The sequence below is a fragment of the Mirounga angustirostris genome, unplaced genomic scaffold (genome assembly GCF_029215605.1).
Source record: "Mirounga angustirostris isolate CCGP_5_RB_7025 unplaced genomic scaffold, mMirAng1.0.hap1 SCAF_12, whole genome shotgun sequence".
Classification (NCBI taxonomy): domain Eukaryota; kingdom Metazoa; phylum Chordata; class Mammalia; order Carnivora; family Phocidae; genus Mirounga; species Mirounga angustirostris.
Window position 1 is genome coordinate 42,750,632 of NW_026991720.1, and position 26,718 is coordinate 42,777,349.

Genomic DNA, 26,718 nt, shown 5'->3' on the forward strand with positions numbered 1-26,718 from the left:
GCAGGAACCATGAAGATCTCCATTTGCTTTGTTCTTTCCAAATAACCTTCCGAGGAGTTTCACTTTCCCTGGGAGACAGCACTTTGCAGTATCTAAAGTGTAAGTGAGAGCAAAGGTGTTTATGGACTTCATGGCTTCTAAGAGCCAATAAAGTACAGCTCCTTCATCACAGACAGCCCATTAACAACCCATGTTTATTAGTAAAAATCCTCTGAACTTAATACGCCTTTGTCAGCAAAGTAATTGATCTTGGCCAGTTAATTTGGCTGGTTTTGCAGACTGAGGACTTGCCACTCTTTTAAGAGTATCCTACAAACTCTGTGGGCTTTACTCCCTTCAGTAAGGAATTTCCAAGAACACTGAGCCCATAGGGTTCTTAAAACAGTTTGGTAAAAGAGAACACAAACATCTCTCATTGGCACCTTGGTCTTTAGTCTTGCAAGTCTGTAGACATCGGATTTTACAGAAATGTCTGTGCCAACTGCCGCCATCCTGTTCCCTGAAAATCTGACTGAACAAAGGCATACAGAACTGTGTGCTGTCCAGTTAGGCAGGTAGTAAAAACTCAAGCTTAAACAAAAAAGAAACAGATGTGTGCTTTAACCAATGCTTGGTATACTTTATAAATAATACTTTGCTTCTGTGTTAGGAAAGAATCATCTTCTTTCCATTTTAAAATGAATGTAGGACTTATTCAGACTGAACACATGCCATAAGGAATGCACTCCAGTATGACTCAGCCAACTCTATGGAACAGCCAAAAGAACTCGAGTTTTCACCCGCCCCCCCATTAGTACTGGGACTCTGGAGAAGTAATTCTCTTGGCTCTCTTATTTATGTAATGGGTAAATGGGGATTATATAGTTTAACAAGTGATAGGAAAGCAATGCATTTTCTATGTGAGTCATGATGATATTCACACCTAAAAATGTTAGATGCTCTGCTTCTAGAATGAGTAAGAGGAAGAGGTTGTGAAATCCTCTCCAGATATCTTCAAATGTTAGCATGTTCTCAACTGTCTGGAATGCCATATATACTGTCCTGACCTAAATCAAGGACGTAAAATCATGCGTAAGGCATTTGTTTCATCATCTAAGGAATCCATCTCAAGAAGATGAAATGTCTTTCTGGTGGTCTGCCCCTGTCACCACATCACATAAACACGGGTAGACCAATTTTCACAAATTTGGAGAGTGTAACTAAAAGGGCTGGATATAAAATATAAGCCACATGGTACATGCAATATTTACTTGAGAGCGAGGAACACCTCAGAGAGTTGGCAAGGTCATCCATCAGAGATGGCTAACATACACTAGGGGTGCTTTGCATGTACATCCTTAAGGTGTCTCCCAGGCAAACAGAAATCTAATGAGAATGGGCTAACTACATACAATAGCCATTCTCCTAGGCAAGAAGGGGCTGGCCAGCTCAGAAGGGCAGAATTGTCACCGGAAGAGAAGAGATCACTGGGTTGTAATGTACTACGTCACAAGACAGCAATATAAAAGAATGCTAACATCACTGAACACTCACATCGCTAAGCACCAAGGTTAGAAAGACGTGCATTAGGAGACATGGCTCTTTCCCTGATGGAGCATACGGTGTAAACACGGACCAAAGTAAGATAAACCAGTAATCATGCTACAACCTGCTACCTGGAAGTGTGTGGGGGGGTGCGTGTGCGTGCATGTGTGTGTGAGAGAAGGAGGGAGCAAAAGATGGCAGGCAAACTAGCCAGTGAGAGCCGTGAGCCTCGGGAACACAAATGAGAAGACACTGCTGCCACTCTCTGGGAAACAAAGTGGTCAACGAGTTGCAGTGGGATCATGATAACCGACTCTGAGAGCTCAAGCACTCACCAGGTGAAGAAAGGAAAAGAAAGGAATTCCAGACCAGGCAGCAAGCAGTAGGAGCAAAAGAAAACACTGGTGCTCCAGTGTTCTAAAGATGTGTGTATGAATATATACATATAATACATAGACACGCACATATATACAAACATATTCGGAGATAGAAACATATTAATGTGCTGAGGGCACCTGGGCGGCTCAGTTGGTTAAGCATCCAACTCTTGATTTCGGCTCAGGCCATGATCTCAGAGTCGTGAGATCGAGCCCCTCATCTGGCTACACACTGGGCATGGAGTGTGCTTAAGATTCTCTCCCTCTCCCTCTGCCCCTCCCAGCTCAAGTGTGCATGCTCGCTCTCTCTCAAAAAACAAATTAAAGTGTAGTTTGTGTGTGTCTAGGTACCATAGACACACACAAATATGCTGTAGCTGATTGTGTTGCAGCCCCGCCCCCGTCCTCCCACACTTAGCACATGAGTGTGCACGCCAGGCTTCCAACTGCCGCCACCTGGGTTTCTTCCTCTTGCTGCTAGAGGCCACTTTGTCACCTGAGCGGCAGCCTCAGAATGGTACCCAGTCAGCAGCCCCCTGGAGCAGATGGGAGTTGCTGTAAACACATCTCCTCTCCCTTACCTCTCAAGCAGGAAACTCGGAGGCATGAATCTCACACTGGCTTCCAGAGTTTGCCCAGCAGGAGCGCACTCTGGCCGAGCACACGGTCTAACACAGACATCCCCTTGGTGTCTGGCTGGTGACATCTTGGTGACATCCCCTCCACTGGCTGCCTCCCCTCTTCATCTCATCACCACACTCCTCTGCCAGACTCCTATCTCCCACAGAAACGACTTACATGCAAATCCTTGTCTCAGGGTCTGTTTCTGGGGGAATCCAAACTGAGACACGGACATGTGTGGGTTTGTATTTCTATCTATAGGCATGTTTATATAGACTTGTATATTTATGTAGCTATCTACACTCATAGATATAGACACCTACACATGCAAATATATACACACACAGATGCCACATACATGCTCAAATGCATAAATGTGCTTGTATCTCTCACAGGATAGTATTGCTTTCCTTTCTACTGAAGCACATGTTATTATACCCGGTCTTCTTTTTTTTTTACAGGAAAATCTATAGCCTACGCCCCTTCCTATAGCCTCCCCAGCAGAGCATTTAGCCTCACACTGGTCCTGTCCAAAGCCTTTGTCCGGCTTTGCCCCCTCGGTCAGCAAGATGACACCTCACTCCTTCTAGCACCTTCCATGCCAAAGCTTCCAAGCCTGCTGCGGGGCAGCACCATCAACTCCGGGCCTCATGGTCACTACTCTCAAAACAGAACCGTTTGCTGCCAAAACATTATCTTCTTTTCTTTTAGTGCACTACATCAAAACGTGACAAAGTGAAAGAATATTAAAAACCAGGTTATTTTAATAACAACTACAAAAAAAACAAACATGACACTTCAAATTTTTATATTTATTAAAAGAAAAACTGCTCTCACAGCTCTCCTCATAACCAAGCCTAGGGCACAAATGTCATATCCCCAGGCAAGAGCTCCCTCCTCTCTTCTTACCCTATTAGCTTCGAGACTGACATCAGGAACATAAGAAAAAGCCATTCACTGCCCCTTACGTGCTAAGGGTGGCAACACAGAGAACTGGAAAGAATATGGGATTAAGAAATTAGGAAATTAAAATACAGGAATATAGAAAAGATATAGAGATTTGGAGAAAACTTGCTAGCAGGAAAGCTTGGGCAAGTAACATCATCTTTGGATTTTTGTTTCAATTGAAAATGAAAGCAGAACTTCCAGGGGCCTGAACTTGGCCCTCAGGTATGTTTTGTTCAGCACATTTTGTGCTTACAAACACATGAAATCTGAATACCTTGGACACATTTGAGTCTGTGACCCCTATATGTATAGTTGCTGAACTCATTTCCAGTTCCCGACATTAGATAACTTTGTATGATCGTCACTGGCAAAACTGCAGGACACTTCTGTCCTCTTGCCACCTTCTGAATTTCCTCCCCAAGGAGGCTCAGCTGCCTGATCTCGGCACACCTTTACGGGAAAGACAATTCACGCGGGTACAGATATAAAATTTCCTACTGAGGGGCACCTGGGTGTCTCCGTCAGTTAAGTGTCTGCCTTAGGCTCAGGTCGTGATCCCAGGGTCCTGAGATTGAGCCCCACTTCAGATTCCCTGCTTGGCAGGGAGTCTGCTCCTCCCTCTCCCTCTGACCCTCCCCCTGCTTGTGTTCTCTCTCACTCTCTCTCTCTAAAGAATAAATTAAAAATCTTTCCAAAAAAAATAAAATTAAAAAATTAAATTTCCTACTGAAATGTGCCTTGTTTTTCTTCAATTTACCCAGAGGAATGAGATTAACTTAAAAAATTATCAGAAAACTTTACCAATATGGAAGAAATAAAATTAAGAAATAGGCTTGTTATAAAGGCTTACTTACGTAAAAAGTAACATAAAGCTATTTAACCATAATTAGCAAAGGAGAAAAATATGACAGTTGAGTCTGAATATGCAAACTCCTGTCCATCTTCATCACAAAATCACTTTCATATTTTTGTATATTATTATAGTATTATGGGTATTATACATCTCATATCACATACCTTTTATATATCCCCTCTCCCTCCCTTCCTTCCTTTCCTTCTCCTACCCCATCCAAAAACCATCAACCTTGGTCATGTTCACTTTAGTGTGTGGTGTAGGAAAAGGGAAAGATTTTAGAAAAGATATGTAGAGAAATGGCAAATGTTATGATTCATGATGATCCACATATGATTCTACTTTGGTGAAATTAGGATACTGGCGTTCTCCATGTATTTTTTTTAATATTCTGATACGCATACTATCTGTTCTTCATTACAAAAGATTAAAAGTTATAAAAATATATGGTTGTACTAACTCCCTACTATAAATAATTTGGAGCACTGATTAAGACTAGACTCCCCATCATCACCACATCCCTTTAAAATTATGGTATACACCAAGTTCCTTCTTTCATTCCTAAGTACTCGGAAGCTATCCTTAGTATATGAATCACAAGTCAACAATTCTTAGAAGGGCAAGTCTATGGCTTTGTCTCACTAATCCCTACTCTGCTCTGAATCCACAGTTTAGTGCCCATTTCCTCCTCTCCATCCCCCAGTGAAAATGATCAAGCCTCCGATCAGGTTATCTCACCCCACAGAATATACTGAGGCAAGCGGCACTTATCCCCCTCTGCTTCCCATGTGACTGCCCTGAAGAACTCAACAGCTACCTCAAAGAAAAGAGAATCCAGAGCTTCCCAAAGAAGAAGCAGGTGGAGGGAAACCAGCTTTCCTCCCTCACTCTTTAAACCAGTGATTTTCAACCAGGTGCGATCTTGTCCTCCAGGAGACATGTGGCAAAGTCTGCAGACATTTTTGGTTATCATAACTGAGGGGGGTAAGTCCTACTGGCACCTAATGGGCTGTGGCCAGGGATAATGCTAAACATCGTACAATGCACAGGAACATGCATTCCCAATGCCCCCACCACAAAGAACTACCCAGCCCAGAACTATTGGTCAAATAGTGCCAAAGCTGAGAAACCTGCCCTAGAGCGATGAGCTTTTTCCTTGCTTCCATGTCAGGAGGGAGAGGAAGAGAGACTGTAAAGAGAATCAGGGCTGTTCTTGGTGAAGGAATACCCTTAGAACATCCAGGACAATACTTACAACACAGGAACACCTGGTACATTTGTTTCCTTCTGGCTGAAATTCCTCCCCTTCTCGGTACTGCACACCCTCAAACACACAGCCTGGAAAGTAAGGAAAAGTTTAGAATTAGGGCCGTAGCCTTTGCTCAGCTTGACACTATGCTTCTATCCACTGCTCATCCATCTTGTTTATCCACCTCCCACTCCACTTCCACCTAGCGGACTGTCCTCTTTAATCGGAGGACAAGATTGCCTCATAGTTTAAAAAAAAAAAAAAAGGAGTACAGAAGATTGACATGTGTCCAGAAACCTGAAGATGCTAGAAAGCAAATAAGACGGTGGAAGCCAGGTCAGCCCGGGGGGAAACACTGCACAATGGTGAGCCCTATGAGTCTAAGGAACTCACCATGCCATGACCACCTTGACCACAGCCAGGGAAACGAAACCCAGAGGGGCTGGAAGAGGCAAACAGAAGGCGGCCAAGAGAAGTCAAGTGACCGAGCAGATGACATGAAGAACTGTCACTTGGTGAGTATTCAGGAATTGTCCAGCCTCTACCAGGCTCTTTGTAACCCCTATCTCACTCCATCTTCACAGTGAGCCCACAAAGTGGGGACTCTCGTCACTCTCCGTAGATGAGGGAAATGTGGCTCAGAGAGAGGAAGTGACTCACCCAGTTGGCAGGTGCCAGAGCTAGAACTCAACCTCAGCTCTAATCTACCAGCTGAACCACACAGAGGGTCAGGCACCAAGGCAGGAAGGGGGAAAGGCAGGGCAAGAGATGTCACACAGTTTTTCAGAAACACCCTATGTGATATTAAAGAGGTCAGCCACCAAGTTTGCCTCATAAGATGAAAAGCCCAGGAAGTGTCTCCAAGTCAGAAAGATGCTCAGGACACTGCTGTATTCTTAAGAAATCCCATAAACGACCTGAAACACAGGCTGGCCAGTCACCCCGTGTCAAACAGGCTATGAGAGGATGGTCAGCTAGTCACTTTCCTCAGGACCATCTTCATAAGGTGTTTGCCGGAATAGCTGAGGTCACTTTCCACACAGTAGACAGTGTTGGGGCCAGCACACTGGTGCCAAAAATCAGCCAAAGGAGCCCTTGCGAGAGATGACACATGACCCTGAGAGTAAGTATTTAAGTCCTGCCGACTGAAGTCATCAACAGAACCCACCAAACTCTTGAAGCTCTTGGTACCTGAGAAGGGGAAACAAGGATTACCCATAACCAACTAGACTGGCTGCTGGACCCATTCATTTTATTTTTTTATTTTTTTATTTTTAAAGATTTTATTTATTTATTTGAGAGAGAGAGAATGAGAGACAGAGAACACGAGAGGGAAGAGGGTCAGAGGGAGAAGCAGGCTCCCTGCCGAGCAGGGAGCCCGATGCGGGACTCGATCCAGGGACTCCAGGATCATGACCTGAGCCGAAGGCAGTCGCTTAACCAACTGAGCCACCCAGGCTCCCTGGACCCATTCATTTTAAATCTAGATATGGAGCCCTTTGTCCAACGGAAAGACATGGAAACAAATGCTACTGAGTCTGAAGTTGAATCACTGAGTGCAACTGTGATTTTAAAGTCTACCTGATACCCACACCCAGAGCTAGCAACCAACCACCTCTTTGCTGTTCCCACTGATACAGAAAGACTTAAGTAAGCTTGGGTCCCTCCAGAGGCTATATCCCAGCCTTGTTAATAATGGCAGGTGCCCAGATGTCTCTTTCCAAAGCATACTTCCAACAAACTGTCTTCAATTCTTTCATATATGTTTGCACACTGGTTTCGTCATCCAGTTTGCCAGACACATTAACCACAACAATCTACATTTGACAACTTAAATAAGGGAATTTTAAATGAAAATTCTTCATAAACTGTTCCCATCACAACCCACCACCCTTGAGTAAAGTCAGATGAAAGGAAAAAGCAGACCAGCAAGAATGCCCTGAAATCTGTTTCAGGAAGAAAGTGACCACAGACTGTACATGTTTGTCATTATGCAGAATACCATTCTATGATCAATGACAGATGCCAGTCCTTCTGAATTACCAAGGAGAATACCCTGTGGCTTCCCTCGACTGTCCCTACATAGACTTGGCTGAGTCCTCCCTCCCAAGACAAAGGACAATACATTCTGGATGTGGCCTCTTCTGAGTCTTCTGATTTGCACCTCAAAGCTTGGCCTTTGAAATCAAAGAGAGGGAGCAGAGTTGATTCTTGACCCCATAACTGAAGGCACAGAGCCTGTGCAGGTGCCGGGGGCTAGCGTGTGGCACTGGCATGCTAACTTTTTTTTTTTTTAAAGATTTTATTTATTTATTTGACAGAGAGAGAGACACAGTGAGAGAGAGAACACAAGCAGGGGGAGTGGGAGAGGGAGAAGCAGGCTTCCCACTGAGCTGGGAGCCCGATGCGGGGCTCGATCCCAGGACCCTGGGACCATGACCTGAGCCGAAGGCAGACGCTCAACGACTGAGCCACCCAGGCGCCCCTGGCATGCTAACTTTTAATTAGCAATAATCGCGCCTTGGATAAACCTCATTGGCTACGATACTGCCACTGCGCAAAGCTTGGCATGCTAACTTTTAAAGATCTGTCTCCCAGGGCATCTGGACCCAAGCAGAACAATTGTTACGGTGTGTGTTTGGGGCAGGGGGAGGAGTAGGTAGTGCAGTATGGTGGCCAAGAAAGAGAAGGGGCCAGACCCTGACCCCACCTCATGGGCCTCGGGAAGGTACTTATTCTCACTGGGTCTAACTTCTTCCTGTGTGAACTGTGGACAGTGCCTCATCCCTCCCTGGATGTTCGTGAGGACTGAGCGCTGCAGTATGTGCAATCATACAGTTCAGCCTTTCCTTCCTGGGAACTCAACCAAAAGCCAAATGAAAGAAGCAATTGCTCAAATATGATAACTTCAACTGCTGAAATAAATTCACTCAGCTGTTTGCGTACCCACATTTCCAAAGGCAGCCTAAAAACATGATGAGCTCATAAGTAAGGAAGAATGTTGCATACGCTGAGTCGATTCTGTACCAATAAAGCAACAGTCTCTTCAACACAACTGAATTCATATTTAAGAGCTACAATGATTTTTAAATCTCTATGGCATATAAAATTTGCTCTGTTATCCATCTCAAGCTTGCCGGTGTATAGGAATTATGTGGGAGGCCTGGATTCTGTCCTCAGAGATTCTGATGGAACTGGTCTGAAATGCAGCCAGGGCATCCAGCTTTATTTTTTTTTTAAAGCTTCTCAGGTGATATTAATGTGCAGCCTAGAGAACTACTGATCTAACTTCATAAGGACCCTTTCGGCATTTAAGAGTATGGTTACATAATACGAAGCATTAAATGCATTCAGAGGCAAAAGGAACTCAGACACACTGTTTGATAGATACAAAATAATTGGATTATGGAAAGAATTCTTCTACTTTCAACCAGTTCTTGGCCTTCTCATAAGCTCATCTAAGAACACAAGCTTCACAGAAATCTCAATGTGGAAAGGAAGTTTGGCTCAATCAAGACCGTCCAGGGAACTCAGGAAGGTTAGAGGTAGTGGAGAGCAACTGTCCTTGTTGTCATTTAAAGATGAGAAAAAACTGGACTCTCTGGAAGGGACTCAGGTTCAGACACGTCCCAGACGGCATGGGGTAGGGGAGGGCAAGCAGCTGCCTGCAAAAGGAGCAGGGCTCATCTTTGCAGAGCATCCCAGCATGGTACCTGAGCCATTCCCCAGGAAGTTTTGCAGAACAGAAGGCCCTCTGGAGATTAATCTCAAAAGCAATGAGTACTAGTTGTGAGTATTGCCTCCAGTGAGGAAAAGCACTCAGAGTAAAACCAAAACTCAGAACATCTGTCTGAGAGCATGCGCCAGGGGCTTAAAGGATCAGAAAAAAAATCTCTCACCTCAAAATCCCTGGGCTCGTATGTAAGGGCAAGAAAAGATGCAGGAGGCCTTTGTAATCCTGTTCAGAAAAGTAAGAGGAAACACTCTAGCCACTGGAAAGGAAAGATCCCTTTGCTGTCAGCTAGGCAGTGGGGCCCTCTTAAAAGACAGTGGGTCCAACTTGTTGCACCACACCGAAAACTGAGACCAGCAAAACCCTAAGCTAAATTCACTTAGGGACACAGCTCTCAGTTTTCAGAAAACATCTGGTCACCTCATCACCAAGGCGAGTTCTAGCCAAGATACTGCAATATGAAGCAGTAAAAAGACATTTCTGGAAGCAAGAGAAAGCCACAGCCTCTCCTTCCAAAGTAAGCATTACCTGTGGCCCTGTGGAGTGGAGAGGAGGCCTCCGGAGCCTGAAGCATCCACATGCCAAGACCTACAGCACATTGCATTCATCCTGGGCACACCGGAGTACAACCGGACATTTCTATGCAAAGGAGTTTGCTCTCTAAACCCATGATGTACACAGACACAAAGGGAGACAAGCTCCAGTCCGGAGGGGGAGAATCCTGCATTCTTGAAAGAGCCCACAGAGATTTCACGGTCATGTGCTGTAGCAGGGAGCCTGGCAGGCTTCCCTTCCTGCAAATGTTACCTGGACAGGTGGGGCAGCATGTTCCCAGATGCTTGGAAGGGTTTTTACAATGCACAACACATCGCAGCTCAGACTCTGTGACAACACCTTCCTGAAAAACAGAATGCCACAAATACATCAGCCCAGAAGTCCCACTGAGGAGTGACTCACTTTGGGAAAGAAATCAAGGGAGTAGGGGAAGAGTCCGGACGCCAAAAGTGCAAAGGAGGGTGGGCGTCAGGTCCAGAGGACATGGCACCATTGAGGTCCCATCTCCCCAGCTCACGGCCTGGAGGCTTTCAAACTCGGAGCACAAATCCTGTCTTGACCCTGTCCTCGGTCTTTCTCTTTGGCCCAAAGTTCTTTCTTTTAAATCTAGTATTTAAGACCTTCTTCCTGTCCATCAGTAGCTAACAGAGTCTGGCTGTTCATTCACAATTGTTTTAAGTTGTCAACACTGACTATATTTTCTATAATTGTTATTACACTTTAAGCCATTAATGATGAGGCACAGAGTACATGTGTAACACCCCAGACTAGCATCTGGAGACCTAATTCACTTACCACCCTTCTAGAAATATCTAGACTAAGCTCTGCAATCGTAGAAATTTCACTCTGCCTCACATAGAGAGCCTGGCTCTCAAGCATCAAATGATGAGATTAGATAAAACTACTTTAAAGTTCATACCATATATGGAAAAATAGAGCCTTTGGATCTTAATAATGAAATCAAGTGACTCATTTGCAAACTGATCTTGGGATTCTAGTGTTTTAATGTCAGTGGAAACATTTTTTTGATTAATTTTCAGAGTTGGCCTTGGAAGAATTTTCTCCATATTCTCTACCCATTTTATAAATGGATTTGTTTGTTTGTTTAATTTTGTTTTGCAGGGAGGGCTAGCACAGGCTGAAAAAAAATGTAACAATGTGACAACTAGATATTTTTTTTCATCCTGTCTGTTACCATATTATCTCAGGCCAACAAGGAAAGTTATATCCTAGATGTCTTCATATTTGTGAGGCCTGAGGATTCCACTCCCAGAGGAATTTATTGTGGTCTAGATCACATTTGGGAAAGAAAAGAGCAACTGTCAAAATATCACAATCTACAACATCAAAAAAGGATCTGTGCTTTAGTTACATAACTGAAGCAATGCAAAAAGCTATGGCCCCAGATCAATTTCCCTTTCCTATCTGCAAACCAGATGGAGGATTCAGAATTGTTCCCAGCATGAATTTCCTGTTTGTGATCTTCAGATTTTTCTCTTTAGTAAGAAAGTCAAAGTGGAAAATAAAGGTAAATTTTTCACCATCGAAACTCTTTCGGTAGGAGGATTTAAGAAAGAAGCTAGTTTTACAGGGGAGGGGCGTGGGGGATGGGTTAGCCCAGTGATGGGTATTAAGGAGGGCACATATTGAATGGAGCACTGGGTGTTATATGCAAACAATGAATCATGGAACATTACATCAAAAACTAATGATGTAATGTATGATGACTAACATAATTAAAAAAAAGGGAAGAAAAGAAAAAAGAAATATCAAAAAAAAAAAAAGAAAGAAAGAAAGAAGCTAGAATTCAACTCAAATGGAAATAAACCAGGTCGTTTAACTAGCTGTTACCTGTCTGGTACCTAGTCCTGCCCAGTCCATGTAGCCTCTACCAGAACTGTCTTTAGTGATGCTTATCAACACCCTAGGAGATGGTACCATCCTGGCCGCACAGGAGATGAGACTGAGAGGTCCAGAGAGGGGAAGAAACAAGCTATGTGAGTGGCAGAGCCTGTATTTTGTACCCACTATGCCCCACTCTCTCCTCTGTTGCTGATCTTGTGCCCTGAGAAGGGAAGGGCTTAAAGAGTTTGCAATTGTGCCATTCTGCAGAGGAGGGTCTTAAAGGAAGCCTTCCCTGATAGGTACCAGTAAGTGGCTATTTCCCGCATTCACAGATGCGCTCTCATTCCCTAGAGAAGCAAGAAAATAAGCAGGAGTGGGAAGGTGCCAGAGGAGCAGAGGAACAGCTTTTATAACTACCTTAGAGGTTGGCTTTTATGACCATTGAATGAAATAATATTTCTAAACTAGCTAGCAGGGCTTAGGCAACATTTTTAAAAAGGAGGAGAACAAAAAGGCAAAGTTCATCTTTGGTAGGTAGAATCACCTCTCTGGGCTCTGCTCTGCAGTTCAGCACTTCCTGACTCCCAGGGCTGTTGGTCGTTGGGATGGCTTCCAATAATAATGGGATATTCCTGCATCATTCTCTGTGGGCCTGATGAGTGGCTGGTGGCCAAAGACGATAGGCAATAGGAGTTTCAGTGTCAACACTTGAAAATGGCTTCATGTGTTATTCAGTCAACAAAATATTTCCTCCCAGATAATAGTTTTCATTTAATTCAAATAAAGTCTTCATCTGAAAGTAGCAAAATTCACCATGCAATTTGAGGTCCATGCAATTTGAGGATCTTCAAGATCTCTGGCTGTTGCATAAAAATGTTATACTACACTCCAAAAGGCAACTCCAACAAGGTTGTCTTGCTTAAAAGGCAGTGTAACCAGGGCTTTCAGAGTGCCCCTATCAGAGTGGAAATTTTATTGGTCAAGAAGTAGGGTGTGAGTGGGGTGGTGCAAATTTTAGAATGAATGTGGACTTTTGATATTATTAAAACTCACTGCTCTCATCTCTTTGTTCCATGAAGCTGGTTGAATCTATAACCCAGAGCAAAAATTCAACAAATATTTATCAATTCACTTAATCTATTATTTACATCTGTTCTATCTACTGCTTATTTTCACAAATAATTTAGATTTACTACACAAATGAACTGAACATTTAGCCAAATAAATAACCGACGATCTTTCGAGTGAGTATGCCCACTGTGAGTATATAACAGCGTGGCTGCATAAAAGTCAGATTTTAGTAAACTAAATGTCAGCATACTTGAGATAAGATCCAAAAGAAATATGCATTATCACACTAATCTTTCTTTCCCCTTTATTTTTTTTAAAGATTGTATTTATTTATTTGAGAGACAGAGACAGAGCATGAGCAAGGGGGAGGAGGCAGAGGGAGAGGGAGCAGACTCCCTGCTGAGCAGGGAGCCCGATGTGGGGCTCAATCCCAGGACCCGGAGATCATGACCTGAGCCGAAGGCTGATGCTTAACCGACTGAGCCACCCAGGTACCCCTTTCTTTCCCCTTTAAATGCAAGAGCATATCCTGGAACAGTAAAATGGGGCTAGGAGTAAAATGATTTAACAGCATTTTCTCTATAGAGAATTTTTAAATTATGTCAAGATTAGATGAGCATTTTTTTAACTATTTCCTTAGAGATAAGAAAAGGAGTTTGAACATTGAGATTCCTCATTTCTCCTTATCTTGCTCTGTTGAAGACCTGTAACAACTAGAGTCACGCAGAATCAGAACACTTTGCAGGGTGCAGCAAGCACCAACCACAGTGGGCTCCTTAGGAACTGAACTGGTGGTTCTCACATTTGTCAGGTTGAAATCACTGAGTTCACAGTGTACTAACTGCTTTGATTTAAAAAGCTTACAGAATGGTTCCAGTTCAAAATGTTTCTAAATCAAAGAAGGAAAACATATATCCTCTAACAATACCTCTTTCTGCTAACAGGAATTCAGGTTTTGCTCAAAGCTGACTCACAGGAAGACATGAATTTTCCCCAAGGACATATACATCTTCCCAGAGATTTTCCAGGCACAATTTAACAATGGTGAACAATTCCATTGCATGTTTCTAGAAGTGAGTGCTATATAGTATCTATCCTGTACCTGTCTTATTATGGTGAATGTCACAGTAAATATGTATAAGGATACAGTGATACAATTACACAGTTGGGGTTTTTTATTTGTTTTTGGTTTTATTTTTGTTTTGTTTTTGGTTTTGTGCTCTGCTGTCTAAGAGATGTTTCTGAGGAAGACTACCGATTCGTTTTCAGTGGAGAGGAAAATAGACTTTACCTGGCACTGACGTAGAGCACAGGGTTGTGCAGGACTCTGCCATCTGAAGGAGCTGTTATAGGTATTTCCTTCATAGGTGCAACCTAAACAGGAAACACAGAAGCAGGAAAAAAGACCAAGAATGAATGTGTACTTCCTTTATCGTTGGAGCAAAATAAGTTAGGTCTTCTAGGCCAGGACTAGCAATAGTGGGAACAATCATGTCCCTTGGCTATTTTCTTCAAAACACAACTAAGCCTTTTAAATATCCACTTGGTTTTCACTTACATTAATTCTTTGACTACTGATAAGATTAACCTCCCAGACTGTGTTTTCAAATGGAAAAGCATGGATTGATGAACTCTCCTGGCCAAAATACATGACCTCACGACTTTATTTATGCCTAGCGAAGTAGGAGGAGGACCAGGGCTAAAATCACCACTGTGTGAGGAGATTTTTCATAAGACTTAAATGAACACAAAACTGTGAAGGTTAAGAGGGAAGCTTAAAACATGATAGGAAATAAAAGCAGAAAATTAAAAATAGGAAATGATTGCAAAATTCTATACCCACTTAAGATCCTTGACAAGCTACTGTCTTCACTGGATGAAACCTTCCAAGTCTTGCTCCCACTTTGAGAGCTATGATTTCACATTTCACTTTGATTTCACTTTTACATAGTGAACTGGATTAAGAAAATCTGAAACTATAAATGTATGGATTATCACAAGTTAATTCACTAGCCAAAACAGAAGTCATGCTCATTCATTGGCAAAAACCGAAGTAAGTCAAAGGCCAGAGCTCCTCAAAAAAAGGAAACAATCTAGTTATCTTAAATCCCTGTAGAAAGAGCCAAAGAAATAATGGTGCAAAGATCACAGCCTAGATCTTTATTTAGCTCATCCAAATATCACCCTCCATCCCATGTGTTACACTTTCAGGGAAGATGCTCCTGCCTAAGCCACTCATCACTGCATATTAGATTATTAGGAGTCCACCAGGCGAGGGGATTTACAAGTCACAGTCTGATTGCTTAGCCCAAGGAGTACAGAAGCTGGAACACACACATAGGATAATGCACAAATAAAAGGACCTGGCTCTCTGTACCAATGAATGACTTCTGGCAAGCCAATCAGCCTCAATCCACATCAGTTTTTCTTGTCCCAGATACAGACCGAAGACTCGCCCCCTTCCCTGAACTCTTTTCGAGATTGCTGTGGTAAGAAAATAAAATAAAATAAAATACCCTCTCAATACACACAAACAGAATACTAAAGGACTGAAGAAAATTTCAAGAGACATTTTCATAAACTTGGAACCATGATCTGAATTCCCAGAGAATTATGAATGATTGAAAAGAGCGCAGTAATACTCTTCTTTCTAGTTCCTACAAATCAAATTACTAAAGTACACAGCTGATTGGAAACATATTAGGGAAATGCTTTCACTATATATTTTTTAATTTCCTTTGCATGAAGTGTTACAGTGATAAAATGTTCAACCACAGGAACCCCTAGCACACTACAAATACTTAGGCCAAACCAAGAATGAATACAGTAAATTTTCAACAATGAAAACCAATATAAAACAATTTGGGCTAGCATAAATCTTACTGAACAAACACACTTACAATAGATGTGCCATGTGCATGTCTGATCCACTAACACAGACACACTTGGATAATAAATAACTTGTTCCGAGAGATGGAGGTGGGGAAATCAGAGGACCAAATCCAATTCATGTTAAGTCCAAGTAAATTTGAAATGCCTGCCAAGTCTGCCAGTGGAGTTTCCAAATATGTTATATATTTTCATCTTCTGGATTTAAAAAAAAAAAAACTGGAAGAAAGGGTGATTTTCTGCTGCTAATAGAGCAAGCAAAAATCTTGCCTTTTTTACTTTGGAAGAGGAAGTACACTACAAAACCCATACAGACCAGGCAGGAACTGCAGGCCAAGAGACTGTTCCTGCACAATGCCAGGTCATGTGTGAAGGGTTCCCAGGAGTAGGACAGGCCTCTCTGGATTATTCCACTCAATATGGGATAAAAGGTATTAGAACAAGTGGCCCATGGTACAGAGAACTCAGCAATGCTTTCTCCCTCAAATAAGTGTCAGTCTGAAGGCTGGCTCCTCCACTTTGATTTAACATCTAAAGACCAAGGTCAGACTGTGAAGTGCTCATTGCTTAAGTGCCCTTGTTCACCTATCAGTCTACCTCACCTGAGTCCGTGTAACAGATTTGGGAAACCAAATGTTGAATGAGTCTGAATGACAGAATAGACTTAAAAAATCTATGTTAATCTCTTCAGCAAGTATAATCCACACCTCTTCCTTTTTCTACCTACCTCGCCAACATCAGCTAGTACGGAGTCCCAGTATACCAAACATTCTAATAGATGGCATATCTAAGGGATTCTTGGGGTTAAAATAATTTTTAAATGGACATTTTCACTGCTCTTTGGGTTTCTGTTCTGAGATAAACACGCTATGTGATGCAAGACACTAACATGAGCTATGTGAAGACTTACATATACATATAATCCAAGAGAACCTCGTATTTACTCCAGAATTACCTCTTATTTTCTTTGCCACCAACTTTATGCTGCTAATAAAGCAGATAGGCAGTATCTTGCCCCTCTCTTCACTGAAACCCCAGAAGAGGAATATACTAAATATCTTTCTTATTGGCCCAGGGTAGAAAGAGAAGCAAAAAAATATTTCCATCATACCTCAGGGCAGTACTTCTCAAACTACCTCTAGTGAAAGACCAGTTTGTTTTATTTTTCCTCTTCCAATCCAATGTGGACTGCTATCTTCATAAAGCATAATAAAAATGAATTACTAAAAAAGTTCAATTTAAAAGACTAAGACAAACTATAAGCTCAATTTTTTGTATTATATGTAACAGGCATAAAATTACTCTGTCAAATTATAATAACCATTTCTAATTGTTTACTCTCTATGTCTGTACTTGACTCAATGTGGACCAACAATGTAGTCTATAGACCATTGGCGACCTAGAGAGCGCATTTTGGGTGGCACTGCACTGGGGGATGTGGTGCATGCAGGGGGGACAACCCCAAAAAACAATCAAAACATTTCAATCTTAGAGCTAGAAGCAAACTTACAGATAATATACTTTATCTCCTTCATGTCACAGATGAGGAAATTTGCACAGAAAAAGTGGCTTGGTCAAAGTTAGAAAGCAATAGGTGTGAAACTAACACTAGAATCCATGTCGTGCATGAAATCCACATGTTCACACCCAGTTCTAGACAGGTTTTTATTATTTGGGCACTTTCTACCGCATAACATCCTTTGCACTGAGAACTTAGTTACCCAGATTAAAATTAAATGACAGCATATTCAGGAACTAAATGAAAGAGTGGGTCCATGGGGTAAGCAGAGGAATGGTCAAGCAACCGGTAAAGTAGCTTTTCCTTTTCCTTTTTTTTTATTTAAACATTTTTTTTTAAAAAGATTTTATTTATTTATTTGACAGAGAGAGACACAGTGAGAGAAGGAACACAAGCAGGGGAGTGGGAGAAGGAGAAGCAGGCTTCCCACAGAGCAGGGAGCCCGATGCGGGGCTCGATCCCAGGACCCTTGGATCATGACCTAAGCCAAAGGCAGACGCTTAACGACTGAGCCACCCAGGCGCCCCTAAACATTTTTTTTAGATTGATTGATTGATTGATTGATTGATTGATTTATATTTGAGACAGCGAGAGTGAGAGAGCACAAAGCAGGGGGAGTGGCAGAGGGAGCAGCAGAGGGAGAGGGAAAAGCAGACTCCCCACTGAGCAGGGAGCCTGATGCCGGACTCGATCCCAGGACCCCGGGACCCTGACCTGAGCCGAAGGCAGACGCTTAACAACTGAGCCACCCGGGTGCCCCTCCTTTTTCTTTAAATATTTGTTAAGTAAACTTTTGACAAGGGAATTTATAAATATTCATTAGTTTTCTGGTGATAAAAAGTTGCTCAGATTTCACAAGCTTCAATAAAACTATCCATACTGCAGCAGGAGGAAGTAGTTACTTTCTGATAAAACCACTGCAATATATATTGAGAACCAATAGTTCTCAGTCTAGGGCAATTTTACCTTCTTCCCATCCCCCACCCTGGAGGCTTTTCATAATGCTGGAAGATATTTTCAGTTGTTACAACTGGGAGCGATAAGGGTGTTTACAAGCATCTTGTGGGTACAGCCAGGGATGTTGCTAAACACTCTACAGTGCACCACAGAGGATCAACCAACTCAAAAAATTGTGCCAACATTGAGAAACCTTGATCAAAACCATCATATCCCCAAATAGCTCTTCTCTACAAAACTAAAATAATACAAAAAGAAGCCTAAACTAGGTATATTTCACTTATGTATGTATTTTTTTGCTTTTTATTTTCAGGGTGGGATAGAATTTCAGAGAATTTTTTTTTAAACATACACACTCTTGTAGAGAAGCCTGGCCTAGTCAACTAGTCAACTCAGAAAACACATGGTAATGGTAACAGGAAGTATCCAAATAAATTGAATCCACAATTAAGCAATAAAACTCATTTTTCCTATTAGTTGTGACCTTTTTCAGCAGCCACATTATCCCAAGGGAGAAAGAATACCACACATTTTCATCATTCTGTTGTTAAAATAGCTGTTAAAAACCATCAGGACCATAAAAAATGGCATTGGCCTTCTAATAAGCCTTAATTCCACCTGGTCTCACCCTAAAAAGGCTTAACCCTCTCATCTGTCAGATTACCATTAGCCTAAGAGCAGAGAGCTGGATCTCACCATTACCAATAACAACCCCCGCCCCCCACAGGCACCTCACAACAGAGCACCAGCCTACCTTTCCCGCCCTTTCCTTTCATTCCTGGAACTCCATTCAGGTCCCTGGGATTATCCACCTTCCCTGATCATAACAAACTTGAAGGCTTCTTAAAGCAAGTTCAGTGTCTTCAACCTGGGTTATTGGGCTTCTGGCCCCCGGCACCCACTGAAACAACTCTCTGGCTACAACTGCCTACTATGTACCCAATCCCAAGGACACTCAGTCTTTACCTTACAGGACTTCTCTGTGGCAGGCTGACAACACTTCTCTTCTCCTATCCTCCCCTCCCACAACACACACACCTTCTAGATGTTCTCTTTCTTTACCCATCCATTCTCCATCCAGCCTCCAACTAAGCTGCTGGTTGTTTCCCACCTGAACTACTACAATAGGCTCACTGATTGTTTCTCTTGGCTGGGATAGGGGCCTTTTTCAAGCATCCTCCTGCGCAGCAACCAGTGTGTGCTCTTTCAAATCTGGGTCTTAATCTCATTCACATGCTTGCACTCTATCAATGACTAATGGTTCACAGCCCGGCTGAGGTGTAGACTGATACCTATCCCCAATCTTTCTTCTCTAAACCAACTGGATCAGGGCATCTGGAAAGAGGAAGTGGGAGAGGATTTAAAACCACTGACCTTTACTATAAAATTCAAATTTCTTAGCATATATATCTCTCAGGCCTGGCCTTGACTCACTTTTTCATTCCCTTATCTACTATCCCCAAACTCCCCACACTGCAGACATGCCGCACTTAGAACCCCCCAAATGTGTCCAGAAGATCTCACCCTCTGATTTTGCAAATGCTGTTCCCTTCTTGAAAAACCCAGATCTCATCCATTCACTCCATCTCTGTCATCCCCATGACAACACTTAGGTCACCCAGGCTCTCCTTCTTTGCCTGGCCAACTCCTCCTTCATGACTCAACTCAAGGTCATGGCCTCTGGGGAGCCTTCCTAGAAACTTCCCCACTCAGGGTATGCTCCTGTGCTCTTTCTTCATGTGTATGCAGCCTTTGAAATGTCCCTTTCTAGGTCCTTTACAGTACTTTGTGTGTAGCAGATACTCAAGAAATGTCCAATTTCACTAGGAATACATAGTAAGTACTAACATGCAGCTATCCTTGTAAACCACAGGAAAGGACTTTTGAAAAGATGACATTCCCTGGACCTCCTGTCTCCTCCTCTTGGCAGGTGGACCAGTTCAATTCACTATTCCAGTTCCAGAAACAGTAAACCTTTCCTGGAGAAACTCAGATGTCAAAGCCTTTCTCTCTGTTAACACTGACTAACGCTACCACCCTCCATGGACCAGGCAGGCTAGGGCAGAACATAATGAAGGGAAGTCCTTGGGCATCCAGCATCTACCGAACCTTAGAAGGGAGAAGCATATGAACACTTTCCAGGTCCCCTCTTCCCATGCTGTGCAAGCCTCATGTTAAATTAATTTTCAGGAGGGTGCCTTTTCTTTCCAAAATCCATTTTGGTCCCCCAAATTTGTTTTGTCTTTTGTTGGGGGGAGGGTTAGCATGCAAACTGTCATACTTACTTAAACTAAAGAGAAGTTGGGGTCTTTGAAGTCAGTTCATGCCACATGGTAGAGGAAAGCAGAGCAGACTGCACTGCCATGCTTTGCTACTTCCAGGCCACCTGATCGGGTACCCCCAGCCCTGAGACTTGGCCAATAAGCCCCAAATTACCCCAGTCCAATACGATATTTTAATGAAGCATTTTTCAGACACTGTCTCCAGAAACATATGGAAGTATAATCAAGAGGGATAAACATAAAATATGACTAGCCATTCTCGGGCTTATATCGTGTCCTTAGGAGTTCATTTAAAACAGGCTTTTATTACTCTCCAAGGCTGTACCTACCATGAATCCTGCAGGCAATTCTGCTTATTTTTGGCTAATGGGAATTTTATAGTCAAACCATTTCATCAATCACAAAAGAAAGAATCAGCCCCATGAACTGAGTTCTTAAAGAGTAGTGTGTGCCCCCCACAACATTCTTTTTCATGGTTTTTTGGTGTTCCAATTAGAAATTAAGTATGTGATTGAAATGAAATAATCAACAATAGAAAAAGAAATGGCAGAAAGAAATTTTACTTAATTTTTGATGGCTTTATGAATAAAATCCCAAATATGCAGAAATATTAGATGAGTACAGATGATTTGCAAATTCAACTCACTTTACCAGTATAAAGAAACACAAAATCTCCACGTGACTTACATGGATTTCTAATCTATGTGTTTATTGGAGATTATAAAGTGAGGAAATTGTGGCTTACAGAACCAGTCTCATAAGTTCATAAGATTATAATATATACAATATCTGGCATTGATATTAAGGTAATAAAACAGATTCTGTGAGCCACAAATAAATTAGGCTTCTATGCAATAAAATATGCTTTCAAACTTTTAGTGTAATTAATACAATAAAGGAAATATGCAATGCATTAAGGGAGAGAAATGTTTGCAACAACTTTTTTATATGAGCCACATCACCCATCACTCCTGCATTTGATCTGTTCTTACCATAAACTTTTTTTATTTAAATTCAATTAGCCAACATATAGTACATCATTAGTTTCAGATGTAGAGTTCAATAATTCATCAGATGCATATAACACCCAGTGCTCATCACATCACATGCCCTCCTTAATGCCCATCACCTAATTACCCCACCCCCCACCCAAATCCCCTCCAGCAACCCTCAGTTTGTTTCCTATAGTTAAGAGTCTCTCATGGTTTGTCTCCCTCTCTGATGACTTCCATTCGGTTTTTCCTCCCTTCCCTTATGGTCCTCTGCTCTGTTTCTTATATTTCACATATGAGTGAAACCATATGATAATTGTCTTTCTCTAATTGACATATTTCGCTCAGCATAATACCCTCCAGTTCCATCCACATCGATGTAAATGGTAAGTATTCATCCTTTCTGATGGCTGAGTAATATTCCATTGTCTGTATATACCACATCTTTATCCATTCATCTGTCGATGGACATCTTGGCTCTTTCCACAGTTTGGCTATTGTGGACATTGCTGCTATAAACATTGGGGTGCGGGTGCCCCTTCGATTCACCACATCTGTATCTTTGGGGTAAATACCTAGTACTGCAACTATGGAACGGAAGAAGATATTTGCAAACAAGATACCATAAACTCTTCTGAACATGGGAGTGCTTCTCCCTCTTGGCTGAATTGGCACTGCAATGGCTGGCCAGCCCTTCTATCTTCAGCACCCCATTGTTAAACAGCCAATACCTATAGCTCCTCAGTAGGCAAAGGAGAAAGAACTGAGTGGATCTCATATGGAGCAAAAATGGAAAAAGAATAAAAACCAGGAGAGACTGTCCTGTGAAGTTATCAGACTGGTTTTCCACTGTGGGAAGGCAAAATGTCACTAGAGGTCATTTCCAAAGGTGGGTTCCAAAAAATATTTTCAGAAATATTAATAAAGAATCCTCCAACAAGAGAAAAGGAAAGAACAGAGAAAATAAAAATCACTGCATAATTATTACAGGTGAGGCACTGTACTTGGGAGTTTTCACATGTGGTTTCATTTTACCCTCACAAAAAGAATTCTAGGACAGAAAATTTTACTCCTAGTTCTTTAAATGAGAAATCAAGAAGAGCTAAATTGCTTTGTCCAGGTCATACAGCCATTCTTTTTATCTTGCTCCAAAATCCATGTTCCATCCATTATTTGGTTACTGCCAGGCGCACAGAGGAAGCTTAGAACATAGCAGCTTCAAAAGTAAAAATGAGGGCGCCTGGGTGGCTCAGTTGGTTGGGCGACTGCCTTCGGCTCAGGTTATGATCCTGGAGTCCCGGGATCGAGTCCCGCATCGCGCTCCCTGCTCGGCAGGGAGCCTGCTTCTCCCTCTGACCCTCCTCCCTCTCATGCTGTCTCTCATTCTCTCTGTCTCAAATAAATAAATAAAAAATAAAATCTTTAAAAAAAAAAAAGTAAAAATGATACCCCTGGGGAACATGACATGATTTGGTGATACTTTAAAACATGTTCCAGTGATGTCTAAAAACTAATATTATAAAGTAAAATGCAGGTTTTGTGGCTAAAGAGGCAAGACCCGATTTTGTGGGTCTATGTTGAAACTCTGTTCTGAAAGTCTTTACCTTGGGCTACCAATCATGCCATGCTTTAGGCTTTCTGAAGCAACAAATAATAAGGAATCAAAAGATCAAATTCAAACATCTAAGGTTGGATTCATGCATTTTTCAAAATGGGAACATGTTCCACAGTTTGGGGCACACAGCAGCAATCTAAGAAGATGAGATTTATTTGAAGACAGCCAAACACTAACAACCTCATAGGATAAATTATGGTGGCCACAAAGAGCAGTGAATGGAACCCTCAGTTTCCCCACAGTAATTTCAAGGACATCAGTGAAAATCTCTTTGACTAGCACGAAGAAGAAATGAGCTATTTACAACACACATATGAAATGCCATCTGTGTGATTAATGAATTGCACTGCATGATTTTTACACTTTGGGAAGCATATTACACAGATGTAACCTTTATGGTTGATTAAGTAGGATGTTTAGGGCTTATTGCAGAAAAATTGTCGGAAATATCCTATCACCCCCATTTTTCTTTTACTTTTTATTTTGAAATAATTACAGATTTTCAGGAAGATACAAAAAAATATTTTTCCATGCACCTTTCACCCAGCCTCCCCCAATATTAACATCTTGCTTAGCTATAATACAATATCAAAAACAGGAATGGACTCTGGTGCAGTCCACCGAGCCTATTCAGATTTTACTGGCTTTACATGTACTCCTTTGTGTGTGTGTGTGTGTGTGTATCTATGCAGTTTTATCACATGTGCATCTTTGTGTAACCAACAAACATTCAGGACTGTATTATCACAACAAAGGCCTCTCAGGCTATTCATTTATTAGTATACTCATTCCACTTGTAGTCTTCATGCTAAGGATAAATTAGTGCCAGGCGCATAGAGTCTTCTATGCTAAGCCTGGACAACTGCTCATCAGCTATCCGTCTCTAATTTTGTTACTCAAGAATGTTATATACCTCTCATGTGCTCTCTCTCTCTCTCATTCTCTCTGTCTCAAATAAATAAAAATTTAAAAAAAAAGAATGTTATATAAATGGAATCATAACAGCCTTTTGAGATTGGCTCTTTTCTTTCAGAATAATTGTTTTGACATCCATCCAAGAAGTTTTTGCATGGATCAATAGCTTATTCCTTTTTACTGCAGAATAGTATTCCACGGTACAGATATATCAGTTTGTTTAACCATTCACCCACTGAAGAACATGTGGGTTGCTTCCAGGTTTTGCCTATTATGATTAAAGCTGCTGTGCACATTTCTGTACAGAGTTTTGAGGTTCACACTGGTTTTCATTTTACTGGAATTGCCCAAGAGAGCAATTGCTAGGTTATATGGTAAGTGTATATTTAGTTCTATAAACCATTATACTCATGTTCAGAGTAGCTGAATTATTTGATATTTTTATCAGCAATATGTAAGAGATTTTCTACATCTTCACCAGCATTTGGTTTAACCGTGCTATTTTTTCTTTAGCCATTTTGATAGGTGAGTCGTAATATCCTGCTGTGGTTTTGATTTGAATTTTCCTAATAGCTAATGATGTTGAGTATCTTTTCATGTGCTTTCTTGCCATCTGTGTATGCAATATGGTGAAACACCTCCTCCTGTCTCTTTCCCATTTTCTAATTAAATTTTTTTGTTCTCTTTACAAGGCCTTCCCCAAAGCAAAAATGTTTACTGAAGTTTAATTTATCAATTTTTCCATTTTGTGGACAGTGCTTTTGGTGTCAAATCTAAAAATCTCTTTGCCCAACCCTAGGTCCTACAGATTTTCTCCTATGTGCTTTTTATACATGTTTTATAGTTCCGTGTTTCACATTGAAGTTCATGATCAATTTTGAATTAATTTTTGTATAACATATGAGGTTTAGATCATGTTCATTTTTTTGCCTGTGCGTGTCTAATTCTTCCTGCACCAGATGTTGAAAGGGTCAGTCTTCTTCCATTGAATCGCCTTGGCACCTTTGTCAAAAGTCAGTTGTGCATTTTGTATGAGTCTATTCCTGGGCTTTCCATGCTGTTCCATTGATGTATACGTCTATCCCTCCGCCGATTCCACATTGTCTTTATTACTGCAGCTATATTATAAGTCTTGAAAATGGGTAGACTGATTTCCCCCCTTTACTCTTGTTTTTCAAAATTGTTTTGGTTATTCTAAGTCTTTTGCCTTTTTATATAAATTTTGGAATAAGCTTGTCTATGTTTACAAAATACCCTTTTTGGTCATGCCCCTTTTTATACCATTTAAAAAATTGTTTATATGGGAAAATCAGGCTTGATGCACACACACATCACCTAGGAGCCTCTCCCCTGCTGGATGAAGCCTGCCTGTGTTTGCCAATTACACTTCTAGAAAGTATTTGTCAAAGAGCAGTCCAAGGACTAAGGGCATCCCTTAGGGGTTAGGGGTGGGGGTCATAAAAATGCATATTCCTACAGCCCATCTTTTTCTTCTTATCTGCCATCTCTTTTACCTGGGCTCTTTTTTAGAAGGTTTGAGCTGCGCTTCATTTGAGTGGGATGATTTTAGGACTGTGTGGCCAGCAGAAAAGGTGTATGATTAAACAGCCCAAACATATTCGTAGAGTCGTCTGGGAGGCTGTGTGTGGCCCCCCTCTGATCTCATGCCACGAAAACTGAGGGAGGTCTTCCTTACATTTGAAACATGGGTAGATAAGGGCATTAAAGAGAAAAATTCAGCTTCTCTCTAAAAACAGGACAAAATTGAAAAAGACCTTCACCTATGGGCAGAAGCTGTAGAAGAGATTGCCAGATATCTGACAAGAAAAGCAGTCACTGGGCGCCTGGGTGGCTCAGTTGGTTAAGCGACTGCCTTCGGCTCAGGTCATGGTCCCGGAGTCCTGGGATCGAGTCCCACATCGGGCTCCCTGCTCGGCGGGGAGCCTGCTTCTCCCTCTGACCCTCTCCCCTCTCATGCTGTTTCTCTCTCTCTCTCAAATAAATAAATAAATAAAATCTTTTTAAAAAATGTTTAAAAAAAAAAAGAAAAGCAGTCACTGATGGGCATGATCATACTTGAAGAGGGCTGAGGAGAAATCGCCACCAACAGAGAAACACGCACCTCATCCAGCATGGAGTTTAAGGAGAGGGGCTGAATGGGAGCTCTACCAATCACCTGCACTTCCTAAACCCTAAAACTGTGGATTTCTGGGTTTTAGCCTGTCAACAAAGGCTTATCTTTTAAAATGTGTTTCTTTTGTTAGTGGTATTTGTTAAAAAGAAGAAAAATACTCAACACCTGCCATGTAGTCAGTGGTGAGCTGCTAATGGTTAATAATCAGCTCTACAAAAGGGAAAAGCCCTGATTTTGTAGCGTGTTCCAATTTCCAAGGTGTAAATACTCCCACCACGGTCAATTTTGAACTACCAACATGATGTCCCTGAACTCTTTGTTAGGAAGATAAGCACTCCCACACACCACTGTGTACAGAACTATGTATTTTAACTTTGGAGGCTATTGGGTCTGTGAAGCTTCTTCTTTTCCTAAGTACAGACCATGAACATTTGGCTAGAGTTTAGGGCATTTCGTTGGCATCAGAGGTTATGCTGTTTATTCTATGTACCTAGATAAGTAATTTAAGAACACCATAGTCACATCTTTTCACTTATGACATTATATCTGGCCCTCCTTCTAAGCCTTTTCCTATATACAAACCAGAATTTATCCAAAAGAACATTAATTCCAGGGTCTTCCAAGCCTGTTGAACATCAG

At 41.7% G+C, this 26,718-nt stretch overlaps 1 protein-coding gene and 1 pseudogene across 5 annotated transcripts in view; both read right to left on the reverse strand.

The window, feature by feature from the left end:
- BMPER (BMP binding endothelial regulator) overlaps positions 1 to 26,718 on the reverse strand; it is a 249,704-nt gene that overhangs the window by 178,344 nt on the left and 44,642 nt on the right. For 4 of the 5 annotated variants that reach the window (XM_045864437.3, XM_045864436.3, XM_064575064.1 and 1 more), the window contains exons 4-6: positions 14,068 to 14,150; positions 10,113 to 10,203; positions 5,579 to 5,661 (exon numbers count right to left, since the gene is read on the reverse strand). In XM_045864437.3, coding sequence (XP_045720393.1) covers positions 5,579 to 5,661; positions 10,113 to 10,203; positions 14,068 to 14,150 — 257 coding nt within the window. Of the gene's footprint in view, positions 1 to 5,578; positions 5,662 to 5,965; positions 6,143 to 10,112; positions 10,204 to 14,067; positions 14,151 to 26,718 lie in introns of those variants that run through there. The other variant, XM_064575066.1, reaches the window with a different exon arrangement.
- Positions 8,063 to 8,137, reverse strand: LOC123836233 (U4 spliceosomal RNA; annotated as a pseudogene).